Below are 14,393 nucleotides of genomic sequence, written 5' to 3'. Positions count from 1 at the left end.
TTAAGATGTGTGAATGGGGTCCACTGCAATCCTCTCCTGCCAGTTGAAATTTTTCTTATCATCCAATCCATGAGAATCAAGAAAAGCGTCGGTGGCAGAATACATCATTGTCGTATACCGCTTTTAATTTCAAATTGATTAGAGAATTTTCACTCATATATAATTCGGGAATTGTAGTTTTCATACAACCTTCTGATGAACTTTTCAGGAATGCCTTAGGCTTGAAGTATTCTCCACATTTTTTCCCTACAAACACTATCAAAAACCCTCTCAAAATCCACAAAGTTCAGGTACAGCTTATTGTGCCTCTCAAGCGTTTGCTCCATTATAATTCTCAGGGTGCTAATTTGCATAGTATTTCTGTTGATGTTGACAAACTACACTTTAAAAACTCCCCAGGCATATCAGCCACACCAGCAGCTTTTCCATTCTTTAACCTCGCACCTCACTCTTCTCTATCTGGCCCACATTAGCCTGTATCTCATCTTGCATTTTATCATCTATGGCCTCATCTTGCATTTCTCTAGACTCAGAGTTTAGGATATCTTTAAAATATTCAACCCACCTGTTCATAATACTGGCTTCTTTCCTCACCATTATCCCTATGATAATATTCAATTATCAATATATTATGTACCAGGTGGCGCAGATGGATCGGGTGGTTTTAGAATACTTGTCGAACTGTCAATATCAAATGATTTGGATTGCGATAAAGTACAAAACGTGTAGTTTAGTTGCAATGGAAGTTTATCAGCAGAAACTTAATCAAGTTAGTTTTTGAAAATTACATCCATCAAATGACATCGTTATCGAGCGAGGCATTCCTGGAGTCGGTCCTTTACGTATCGCATTGCCCGCTCAAGCTCATCACCAGGAATTTATGATCACCACACTTACGACATGGACAATACCAACAAGCCGGATCAACTGCACATACCGCTAGGATATCAATGCAAGTTGTACGCGATCTGTTTTTTGGCTGTTTGTTTTCCTGTAATGGAAATTTGCATTGATCAACGTTGAGCAAACACAGTCCATTAAGTATCTTGGGCAGATTGTGGATGAAAAGTTGTCATGGAATTTGCATGTGCTTAGCCTGAGAAAATACTTATTATTTTAAGAAAGTTCTATAATCTGCAACAATTCCTGCCCTTCAGTATTTTGCGCCAGTTATATTTTGTTTTTGACCTGGCAGAACAACCCCCTCCATCGGTGCGGGAGGTCCAATTGGCAGTGGAGAAGTTGAATAGAAACAAGGCACCAGGAGAAGATGGAATCCCAGCAGAACTTCTGAAAGATGCTGGAGATCACCTTGCTGAACAACTGCAAAAAGTGATCCATAAGGTGTGGGTGACAGAGCGGATGCCTGAGGACTGGACAGTAGGACTTATCTGCCCGATACATAAAAAAAGGGGATCAAATGGAATGTAAGAATTATAGGGGCATAACCCTTCTCAACACTGGGTACAAAAGTATTTTCAAACATTCTGTTTGCTAGGCTCAAACCGTTAGCAGAAAGGTGTGTAGGGAAGTATCATACAGGATTCCGCTCCGGATGCTCTACAATAGATCAAATATTCTCGCTGCGACAGATTCTAGAGAAGGCTCATGAATATAAAATAGGAACCTCCCACCTCTTCTTGGATTTCACCGCGGCCTATGACAGTATCCTGAGAGTAAGGCTATTCGAAGCCATGGATGAATTTCAATTCCCAAGGAAGCTCATCAACCTTACAAAAGCATCCTTGTCTAAAGTTGTATGCCGGGTGAAGATACAAAACCATCTGTCGAAGCCTTTTGAGATGGAGGCAGGGCTGAGACAAGGAGATGCTCTTTCATGTTTGTTATTTAATATAGCTTTAGAAAAAGTCATTCGTGAGTCAAAAGTCAACACTGAAGGGAATATTTTTTATAGATCAACCCAAATTCTCGCGTACGCAGACGACATTGATATCATTGGAAGATCGGTGAATGATATGAAGGAAGCCTTTAAAAATATTAAAAATGCAGCATTGCAAATGGGCCTTCACATAAATGAAAACAAAACAAAGGTCATGATCACATCAACGAACCACAACATCGGGGAGAGGCTTCAGATGAATGATAACTGTTTTGAGGTTGAAGATGATTTTGTATACCTGGGCTCCCTCGTCGATGGTAAAAATGAAACAACAAAGGAGGTGGAAAGGAGAATTTTCCTGTCCAGCAGATGCTTCTATGGTCTCTCCAAGTATATAAAAAAACAAAGTGCTGAGCAGAGCCACAAAGTTTAAAATATATCGTTCGCTAATCCTGCCAGTACTCATGTATGGCAGTGAAACATGGACACTGTCCAAAAAAGACGAGAGCCAACTCAAAGTTTTTGAGAGGAGGGTACTGCGAAGCATCTGTGGTGGGATAAAAGTGGATGAGACCTGGCGGAGGAGGAAGAATGAGGAGCTCTACCAAGTATATTGTGAACCTGATGTGGTCAAAATGATAAAAATTGGTAGACTGCGATGGGCTGGCCACCTTATTCGGGCAGATGAGACCTACCCACCAAGGAGACTCATGCTGTACAGGATGGAAGGGAGGCGAAGACCAGGAAGGCCGAGACTGCGCTGGATGGACGGTGTTGACAAGGACGCACAAGTGATTGGAGCCAGAGGTTGGAAAGCGAGGGCGGAAGACAGAGACGAATGGAGGCGAATACTGGAGGAGGCCAAGACCTGTTGCGGGTTGTAGCGCCACTGATGATGATGATGATGATGTATATTTTGTTTTTGTCAATTCTAAACTAGACTATGGAATTGCATGTTGGGCCTCAACCTATGTCTCCTATTTCAGACCAATTGTAACTTTACAAAAGGCTGTGGTGAGGGTCATACTAGGTGTGCATAGGCAAACGCATTCATTTCTGCTTTTTAAGCAGATCATGAGAGCTTTTCCACTTCGTTACCTTTACATATTCAAGGTGCTTGCACTGTTCTATGGCAGTGACATGAGTGGTGGCAGTTACAAAATTGGGGAGGATGTGAGAGCCAGCACTCAATCAACGCGTCAGTAACTCAACAGTTTGTAATCTGCCCAAGAGCCAATTGTACATTATTTCAAAAATGTTTTCTGTTTCTTGGGCCAAAATTTTTCAACCTTTTGCCACTCGATATACGTAAAGATAAGTTCTTGAAAAAATAAAAAAAAGAGTACAAGCCTGGCTTTGGGAGTATTCTCCAGATGCAGTTGATGCATGGTTTATTGTGGTTATATAAATCAGTATAAAAGTATGTGAGTAGAATTTGGAATTGCTCTGTTCTCTTTTCAAAGTAATTATTATTTTTTAAATTATTTGTATTGGGTTCTTGTTCATTATTTATTCCTGCCTTTGAAGTAATGGAGTTGTTTTGTATGTATGTATGTGTGTGTGTGTGTGTGTGTGTGTGTGTGCATGATATTTCTCAAAATTAACTGAAATATCTGGCTCCTGCTTGCCCTCAAGTGATATTTGATCACTTTGCAAGTCAGTATTTTATTTAATCTATATTGTTTGTTTTTTTTTCTTGTAATTTCTATAATATCTATAATAGTATCATAGTATTGCCATAATAAAAATATTTTAATTATTCGCAGAAGCAATTCAGAAGTCGTAGAGAGAACATCGTTTTAATTGTTCGTCGTAGTTTAGTGTAGTCAGCAAATTTTTGTGTGAGTGTACAAAAATTTCGTCAGTAGTGATAATTAGGTCAGAGCATTGAACTGTGTACAACGTTAAATACTGTAAATTCGATATGAAATGGGATCGCCAGAAAAACTTTCTCAGTTTCTAGCATCGGAGTTTGAGGAAAGTGAAAATACTAGATGTGAAAGTGATAATCCTCAAAAATCAATGGAGCCCAATAAAGATAATAATTTGGTTAACCAACTTTGGACTCTAAAGGCATCTTTTGAAGATTGGGGCACAAAGCTGTATGATAAGAAAAAATATGTCAAGCAGACTATAAAGAATTTCTTGTGCTTTGTGAGGATCTTGCAGTAATCGCAGGGAAAACCGAAGTGAGCAGTGAGGTAAACGCGCAAAATACAAAGGTAGATGAAAGACTTAACATGATTGAAAAACAAATTGAGAAGCTTTCATCAAGTCTGATAGTTTCAACTCCAATCAAGAAGCCTAGCTACGCCGAGATGGTCCAACTACCCAAGAAGAAAGAAGAAAAGAAGCCAGGAGAAACAAAGGAGAAATCCAGTGAGCAGAGGAGCCGGCCGGTTCCTAAGGATAAGACTATCCTAATAAAGCCGAAGGAGATCCAGGGAACGGAAAAACAGACCAGCGAGAACCTGAAAAAAGTTATTAAAAAAACTATGTCTATCGAGAACTCTTTGAAAGTTAAAAAAGCAATCAATGTGAATGGCGGAGGAGTACTTCTTGTGATGGACTCTAGTGTAGATAAAAATAAAATTTTTAGCGATTCTACGCTACAAGAGCCACCTAAAATTAAACCTAAATTGGTAATATACAATGTCCCTGCCGAGTGGAGTCAAGAAGAAATAGTTAGCGATATTTTCAATAGGAACTTTCAAGATCATATTTCACTTGAGAAATTCAGAAATTATTTTAAACCAATTTTCAAGATAGGCCCAAAAGATAGGAAGCAGGTTAACTGGGTTGTAGAATGCGCAGCAGATATTAGAAATAAATTAAAAAATATGAGAAGAGTATTTATAGACTGGTCATCAAGCAATGTAAAAGACTTTGTATCAGTAAGTAGGTGTTTCAAATGCAATGGACTTGGCCACATCGGACGTTTCTGTTCCCAGGAACACAACACATGCAGCCACTGTGCAGAGACCAATCATGATATCAAGTCGTGTCCAAATCTAAATAAACAACCAGTATGTATAAACTGTAAAAAACGTAACAATCCAGCTAACCACAAAGTAAGTGACAAAAACTGTCCGGAGTATGAAAAGGCGCTGAGGAAGGTTGTTGAAAAGACCGACTATGGGTATTAAAAAGATTTTTCTCGGTGCCTTGCAACACTTCAGTAAACAGAAAGTTTCTATTGTTACACAAAATAATATTACCAATAAGAATATATGTGAAACACTAGATACATTTAAAATGTTCAACATGACTGTTAAAACCCCAAAAAGTAGAATCAATCTTGTTTATAATTATGGTGAATATGTAGATTTAGTTATCTCGTTTGCATGTAAAGAAGGAGACAGCATGATGTTATCTAAGGGGCTTTCAAAATTCTTACAATGCTCCAAAATTGATTTTAACGAATGGTTACAACTTCCTAACACTGAGGTAAAATATGTTAAGGCCTTTTCTGTAGAATCTCACTGTCCTGTATTCATTGTAGAAACAAGCAAACAAGCTCAACTAAGATTTAATAATATGCTTGCTCTACTTAACAGGTGGAGTTTGGATAATTACCCTTTAGTGATAGGAATTGATATTTTTAACTATTCAATTCAAGATAATATACCGTCAATAAGTATGCTGAGTTCTGTCCTTGAAAATGAAGCCCTTCGCTTTGTATTTTATAATCAAGGGATTAGAAATATTGATTACTTGGAAATACCCAGTCAATTTAATAACAGCGATACTGAGTATCCTGCTGGTTTTTTTGAGGGTATATCAAAGTACGAAAGATATATTAATACAATGATAGACCTGCGTAATCTCCTTGAAAAGGCGGATGCTGAAAATGCTAAAATATATAAAGAAGTTCTCAATAGTATATACAAAGACGTAACGAACAAAACAATTGATGCTGTGAAGAAAAAAAATATGAACATATTTGATAATGATATGAAGAAATTTTTATTCAAAACAAACACTTTTTACAGAATGGGGTATAGTCTAGAAGAAGGAGGCAAATATGTTGAATTCCTAGAAGCCGAAAATAAGTTCAAAACCACTGAAAAATACATATTAGTCACTAAAGATACAGAACTTATGCTGGATGGCGAGCTAATAACTAACATAAATAAAATACACATCAACAAGCCTCTATTCCCACAAGTCAGTTGGATAGAAGGAGTACCTGGCTGTGGAAAATCTACATATATCATAAGAGAACACACGCCAGGAAAAGATCTAGTATTAACTCAAACTAGAGCAAGCATTAAAGATATAAGAGAATCAGTCTCAAGACGTTACACAAAAGAGAACTTATCTATCCAGCTTAAATTAGATTATAGGACAGTAGCATCCTACATAATTAATAATTCGGGCAAAAAATATGAAAAAGTTTACATTGATGAGGGACTAATGATGCATGCGGGATACATCGGATTTATTGCAGAATTGAGTGGAGCAACGGAAATTATAGTAGTAGGTGACTCCAACCAGATACCTTACATAGAAAGATCTCCAGTAGTTACCAAGTGGAACAAAATTTCAGATTTCTGTGAGCCTGAGGAATATATAACAATGACTAAGCGGTGTCCTGTAGATGTCTGTTTTGCCCTTCAATCATTCTACCACGAAATCAGCACAAAAAAACCCCAAATAAAATCTATACTTCCAACTTTCAAAAACGGCGAAACTCATCAGCTAAAGGAAAATACTCTGATACTGACATTTACGCAAAAAGAGAAACAAATTCTAAGTGATTCAATGAAAAAATATAAGTCTCAAAGAATTAACACAATTCACGAAGCACAGGGGCTCACATCAAAGGATGTAGTATTAGTGAGAATTGACACAAGAGACAATACAATTTATAACAGTGTGCCGCATGCTATTGTTGCAATGTCCAGGCATACAGAAAGTTTCAGGTATCTAACAACAGGCTACAATGATGCAGTTCAGGACATAATTGATAGAGTGAAGGACAGGACAGGAGAAGAGCTTTTGTCATGGAATCGAGAAAGGTTGTTGAAAGGAGAAGCTAATACTAACAAAATTGATCATGGCTGATATCGATGAAATCCTTACATCACTGGAAACTGATAACTTCACTCCAGAAATCGATGACTACATTAATTTTGTTCCTTCCATAAATGGAAAAAATGTTGAATTTTTAAATATTTTTTCAACTAATATCCGTAGCCTCCATGCAAATTTCAACCAGCTCATTTGTTGTATAAACAGCTTAAAAACTGATATACATGTAATTGTTCTAACCGAAACTTGGCATACCGAGAACATGCCATTCACTTACAAGATCTCAGGTTTCACCGAAGTAAATAAATGCTCAAAGATGAACAAATGCGACGGTCTGTGCATTTATGTTAGAGATAATATTGATGTCTGTGAGATTGCCTGTAACATAGTTGATGCCAACTCTTTGTGCTTGGAATTGAAAATGTCGGATGAAAAAATTTTTAGAATTATAGGAATTTATAGATCACCTAGAAATCAAAACACTGAGAATTTTATCAGCAGTCTAAATAACTTCCTCGATAATATACCTAATTCAATAACTGTTTGCATGGTTGGTGATATAAATATTAATATTCAATCAACTAGCACACAGGTTCAGGAATACCTGCATATTTTACTGAGCAGAGGTTATAAGTCTTATATAAATGGGAGTACTAGAGTCTCGACCACAACTGAATCGTGCATAGATCACATATTTTTCAAAAATAACAGCAAATTCAACTATATTTTTGGAAATATTTTCAAAACAACAATAACTGATCATTATTCTGTACTATTACACTTGGGTAATGAGAAAAATCCTGAAACCACTTCACATAGAAACAGGCCTACAAATAACGTTAAAATTGCATACAACTACAAACTAATTGCTGAAAAATCGGAAAAAGAAAATTGGAATACTATTTTTGGAAATGATGATACTATAGATACCCTAGTTGACAATTTTGTGGATCGTATAAATGGTTTTATGGATTCAAGTAAAACTGAGAAGTATATTCCTCGCCGAAAGCGTCCCTTAAAACCTTGGATTACGGACGGAATAATAAGATCAATTATTATACGGGATAAAATGCATGATAAAATAAGAAAAGCCCTGCAGATGCTGATTCGATAAATACATACAGAGTTTATCGTAATACATTGAATAGGCTCATAAGTGAGGCGAAGGATAACTATTATAGGGATAAAATAGAACAATGTAACACCAATAGTTCAAAGCTTTGGAGGTGTATTAATGAGGCTATCGGGGAGGGGAAGAAAGAGTGTTGTAAAATTGGAGTTGATGCCAAGAGGTTGAATGACTTTTTCACCAATGTTGGGGAGAGACAGGCTAGAACTATAAACAATGATCCCACAAGCTCTCCAAATTTCAATTTCAACAACGATGTAATTGAAACTCCTCTACCGAATTCCTTCTTTATGAGACCGACAAACTTCAATGAAGTTCAAGCGACAATAAAAGAGCTGAAAAATAACTGCACCCCAGGCTTGGATAATCTCAATAACACAGTACTCAAACATATAAGCCACACTATTTCACAGCCGCTTTCCGTGATTTTCAACAAATGCTTTGAACAAGGCTACTTCCCTAAACATTTCAAAACCGCCAAGATAAAACCTTTATTCAAGCAAGGAGATCCCTTGGACCCAAGTAACTACAGACCAATCAGCCTTATTAGTAATCTAGCAAAAATCATGGAGAAAATTATAAAGAAGAGATTAGTTGTGTATTTGAACAAGCATAAAATAATAGATAAGAATCAATTTGGATTCCAGACTGCGAAAAGTACCGAAGATGCGTTAATTGAATTTTCTAATACTGTTTCACAAAACTTGAATTCCAATTACAAATCTATAGCAGTTTTCCTGGATATTAAAAAAGCCTTTGATACTATACCACATAGTTTTCTTTACAATAAACTCGAAAGATATGGCTTTAGGGGAATATTTCTAGAACTCATAAAGAGCTACTTGAGAGATAGAACCCAGTCTTTAACAATCGACGGACTTACTGATGTCTCCAAAATGACCTCCTACGGTTTGCCTCAGGGAACGGTACTATCACCAATCCTCTTTATATTATATGTCAATGACTTATTAAAGCTGAAATTAAAAAACGCCACAACTATATCATTCGCAGATGACACTGCAGCTATTTTCCATGGGGAATCTTGGACTGGGGTACATGAAATTGCAGAACAGAACTGTTTGCTCATAAAAAATTGGTTGGACAGAAACACCCTGAGCCTGAACATTGAAAAAACCAATTACATCACCTTCGCATTCAATACAACTGGTAAACCTGATGAGAATTTAAATCTGAAACTCCACTCAAACTGCAACAATAACTGCACCTGCCCTACTATAAAAAGAGTCAAAAGTACCAAATATCTAGGTGTCCAAATAGATGAAAATTTGAAGTGGGACATACACATAAAATTTATTTGCAGAAGAATGAGATATCTATCCTATAAATTCTACGAAGCAAAAAAAATTCTGAACTCAAAACATCTAAAAATGGTTTACTTTGCACTGGTCCAGTCCATAATTCAGTATGGTATATCCGTATGGGGGGGCTGTTATAATTCTCACTTAGAAGAGCTTTTCATAATTCAAAAATCAATAATCAAAACAATTTTAAATAAACCCAGACTTTACCCAACCGACTTGACTTTCAAAGAGTTTAATGTGTTAACAGTTAGGCAGTTGTACGTAATAAATGTAGCGAAATATATAATCAAACATAAAGCTAATTTTCCTTGCACAAATAACACAATCAATAACCTGTACAATCTGAGACCCTCCTCAAATAAGTATCTTATGTACAATACAAACATTGAAACCATCAGAAGACAACTTATATATTTAAGCACTAAATTGATAAATAAAATTCCTGAAGAATATATCTGCTGCGCAAGATTGACTAAAAAAATAAAACATGATATTAGTATTTGGATTAAAACGAACTATTTTTTCTACCTGTAAATTAAACAAAGTAAAAGAGGAACTTAGTGTTTTTGTGTGCTCACTTACCAATCTAGTGTGGACCTTTTTTATATTTTTCTTTATTAAATTAACTATCCTATCATCCCACCTCACCTTTTTTCCTAATCCTTTTTTTCCCTCTCAAGGATTGAAAGCCTTCCTAGTACATGGGTAACCATAGTTGGAAGAGCTTCAATCCCACCCCCTTTTTTTTTTCTTCTTTTTACACCAAATTCTGAATTAGCATCTTGTACGGACATTTTTGTTTTTTTTTGTACTAATTTTGCTAGTTGTTTATTCTTGTTGTAATTTAATATTACTTGTATTTTATGTATGTGTGTAAAGGAAAATAAATTGAAATTGTATGGTACTTTCTATTGTCATCCAATTGATAAAAAGTGTAATTATTGTATTTTGAAATTGTTTTGATGAAATAAACATATAAACATCTATTCTATTCTTCTCACTCACCGGACCTCACTGATGTGACTTATTCTTATATTGCCAATCAGAGAAATTGTTAATTGTTAATTATTATTATTAATCATTTTGTAAATTTTAGTTGTACGTATCCATTCTTCCAACATTTTACGGCGAGATGATCTTGATAGCGGTACTATAAATAGTGAGATCCATGTTATAAATTTCAGCACATGATTAACATTGCTGTTGCTACTTCTTGTGTCATTAGACAAAGCATAATCTCCATCCATTTCTAGCTATGCAACGTTGCCGAATTGTTTTGGATCATGTGGAAATTAATTACCAAAATATTCAAACTCAATTATCAAAATTCATTAGGTATTAAATTATTGAAAGATATATTTTATTGTAGAAATAAAGTATTATTGATTATTATCAACAATGATGAACAGTTAATATTTTAGCTGATAAATGGATATGCTATCTAATATAGGAGGTAGTGGTAACGCAGAGAATCGGCAACCCTGTAGTTCTATCTACTGACCTTATAACGTGGGTCTCACTATAACCGTGAGGATCTTACAATCAATTTAAATCATAGAAATTGTAATAGTGTGATATTGAGAGGGTATTATTGTAGTTGTTTGTGTGTATCTTATATTATTTTTCAGGTTTTTGAACTGAAATGAACTTTGATTTTACTGTTTGTTGAACCCTGCGTTTTTAGTGTGAGAATTGACTCTGTCTTGTTTGAATTTGCTAACTTGTTGCTTAGTTGTCAAAATTAAAGCAATTTTCGTGCATTTTCCAAGTGCAGTTTCAATTTCATGTCGAAAAAGCCACTGTATTTGAAAATTGTACGAGCATTGACCTTTTTGCAGCTTTGGCTTTTCCACTGGAAGTTATGCTCAACGCTCGTGGAGGGGGAATAATTTTCAGTGAAAAGGCCACAGTTGGAATTGAGACGTAACTGGGAAAACATGTAACGGTGTGCGAGCCTCGGTCCTCTGATTGGGCCCATTTCCCATTCAGAGGGACAAATTGTTATGTTTCAGTTATCAGTAATTTTTATCTAGTTGAATAGGGAACCAAATTTTATAGAGTTAGTAGGAGTAGAATCAGGAAATTATTTGTGCGTGTGAGTTCAAGTATAGTGAGTTTTATTAAAGCGTATGTGAGTGTTTCTGAAGAGTCTAAGTTTGAATATTGTTAAAATGGTGAGTGCCGAACTTTTGTTGTTTTTCTTATTAAGCTCAAAATTTAATTTCATAGAATGACCGAGGCCCAAATTTAAATGCAGCAAGTTAGCAGGTTCCCAAAATGTGTAGATTGGTATTGAATATATTTTTTTGTGAATAAATTGCTGAATCACTTTGTTCTGTTTGAAAATTTGACATGTTGCCTGACTTTTATTAATTCGTTCTACCTATTTAGAGTTCAATAAACCTGAAGTTGAATTTTATTAGTATTTTTCATTGAAGTTCCTGGCTCGTAGTTGCTATTTGCTAAAATAGGTGACAATTAGTTAATGATGATAATCTGTGCATTTGAATGAACGAATCCACTAAAAGCTCCCAACCAATCAAGGATTCAAATACCGGTAGATGATTTGATAGCAGTATAATTTTAGCAAATAATTATAGAAGAGAAGAAACAAACCCCCCTCCGTTTACATATTTAAACCGTCTTATAAAAATAGTTATAGGCTACTTTTATCACACTATACTTTAGTAGTTGAGTTAATCAATGATGAAGAACGACAAGAAATACGGCTAAAAGGATTAAGTTCCTTCAAAAAATAATAAACAATTTCATGTAAAAAAAAACATTATACATTTTTTCGGATTATTTGAAAAGCTTTCTATATAATTTTAAAGCATTCGAAAAAATACAACTTCATTCGTGATGATTTAGCATTATTGAATAATGTGGCCAATGCAAGAGTTAAGTGTTATACAGAAGGAATTAAGCGTTATAAAGAATGATTTAAGCTTTGTCTTGGAGTAACACATATTTACTTCTCTACGGTGGAAACATTTGGAGCTCATTGATCAATTCTCTGGACTCACATTCTGGAAATACAGGTTGACTTCAAACGTTTTCTCTTCTTTCGAACTCTTGTTTCCAGATGATTTTCCTTTCTTTTTCTTGTCAGTGACTTCCAAGCTGTCTGTGCCATTCCTTATTTCACCGTCAATCGTACAAACTGCCTTGCTGACCATGATGCTTGCCTGATCCAAGATTTCCTGAAAACAAAAAATACTTCTAGATATTTTATTCCTTTTCTACATACTTCTAGAAGTTTTCCCTTTTCCACAACATCTATGGTTACATTCAAAGAATTTCTCGAATAATATATTTCCCATCACAAATGAGGAGGAAACAAAGAACATCTTATATATATATATATATTATATATATATATATATATATATATATATATATATATATATATATATATATATATAAATAAGCGAAATTGCACTCACTCACTGACTGACTAACTCATTCGCAGAACTAAAAATCTACCGGACCAAAAACGTTCAAATTTGGTAGGTATGTTCAGTTGGCCCTTTAGAGGCGCACTAAGAACGGATTTGGAAGAATTTCCAAAAATACGCCCAAAATGTGCGTTTTTCCAGCGTTTTTTAGCGTTTTCTCAGCTTTATCGAGAACAAATGAACAGAAAATGTTTAAATTTAGTACAGAAGCTCAGCTAGGGTGTAATAATGTTGTGTTGGAAGGAATTCGCAATAACGTCAAAGATACACCCAAAATTAGCGTTTTTCCAGCGTTTTTTGCTTTTTCTCAGATTTATAGAGAACAAATGAACGTTCAAATTTGGTAGGTATGATCTTTGTAGATATGGCCCTTTAGAGGCGCACTAAGAACGGATTTGGAAAAATTTCCAAAGATACGCCCAAAATCTGCGTTTTTACAGCGTTTTTTTTAGCGTTTTCTCAGCTTTATCGAGAACAAATGAACAGAAAATGTTCAAATTTAGTACAGAAGCTAAGCTGGGGTGTAATAATGTTGTGTTAGAAGGAATTAGAAATAACGCCAAAGATACGGCCAAAATCTGCGTTTTGCGAGCGAAGCGAGCCCGCTGATCTCATTTTTGTACGATCCAGGAGGGCGGAGCCCCCTGGCTAGACGGATATGGCGAGCGAAGCGAGCCTGACGGCTAGTAGATAATATAATGAAGTGAATTTCAATGTTGGGTTCTCAAATTTCAGAAGCATTTACCTCTCAAAAAAAAGTTGAGAGCTGATTATATGAAGTTATGATTCTTGTAACTAGCAACCTTGTTTTGACTGTTGCTTCAATTTCCAATTATCTCTCATACCTGGAAACAGTCTCGTCACAGGCCCCAAAATCAATCAGGTACGACGTAAAGAGCTCTGACACCGCAGTTCTAAGTCAGACAGGTCATTCGATGTTCATTTCATCTTAAAGGAGGTAGGCCTAATTCATATAAATTATGTGACTTCCATGCAATAAGAGCAAATGAGTTTCACATTACCAGCCATAAACTAATCTAGTCAAGTTCAAAATAATTCATTCATTTAATATGAGAACAGATTCATCAAGAATCAAAAGCCTGAATAAGAATAAGAATAGAATAAGAATTCTTTATTGCCGTTGAACAAAATTAATCGCAATAGGCAGTGTCAATATGCAGTAAAGCTTTAGAATACAAACATACACATAAAAAGTCATATTCAAATATACTTAATAATAAATATAAGTCAGGAAACATTACAATACAATACTATCAAAATATTTAAAAATTCAATAAAATATTATAAAAAAGCAGGCTATTGTAATTATTATTATTTTTGTATGGTACTTGATAAACACCTGGAAAACCACACTGTTACTGATTATACACTAACATTTACTACATTTCAAAGCACCAAACATCATCATGATTTTAAATATTCGTCGACCGAATAGTAACCATTCTGTTTTAAAATCAAACTAACTGCATTTTTAAATCTATTAACAGGCAGGGTTTTAACATTTACTGGCAACTTATTAAACAAAGCGAATTGTAAAAACATGTGACTTTTCAAACTCTTGGTCAGTCTTATTTTAGGGGTAACAATGT

General features: G+C 35.2%; 1 protein-coding gene across 1 annotated transcript in view; it reads right to left on the bottom strand.

Moving 5' to 3' along the window:
- The window catches only part of LOC111048357, a 43,493-nt gene that overhangs the window by 3,940 nt on the left and 25,160 nt on the right, over positions 1–14,393 (bottom strand). The window contains exon 6 of the mRNA XM_039438220.1: positions 12,335–12,528. Coding sequence (XP_039294154.1) covers positions 12,335–12,528 — 194 coding nt within the window. The remainder of the gene's footprint in view (positions 1–12,334; positions 12,529–14,393) is intronic.

The sequence above is a fragment of the Nilaparvata lugens genome, chromosome 11 (genome assembly GCF_014356525.2).
Source record: "Nilaparvata lugens isolate BPH chromosome 11, ASM1435652v1, whole genome shotgun sequence".
Lineage (NCBI taxonomy): Eukaryota > Metazoa > Arthropoda > Insecta > Hemiptera > Delphacidae > Nilaparvata > Nilaparvata lugens.
This window is presented reverse-complemented; position numbering and strand designations above follow the sequence as displayed.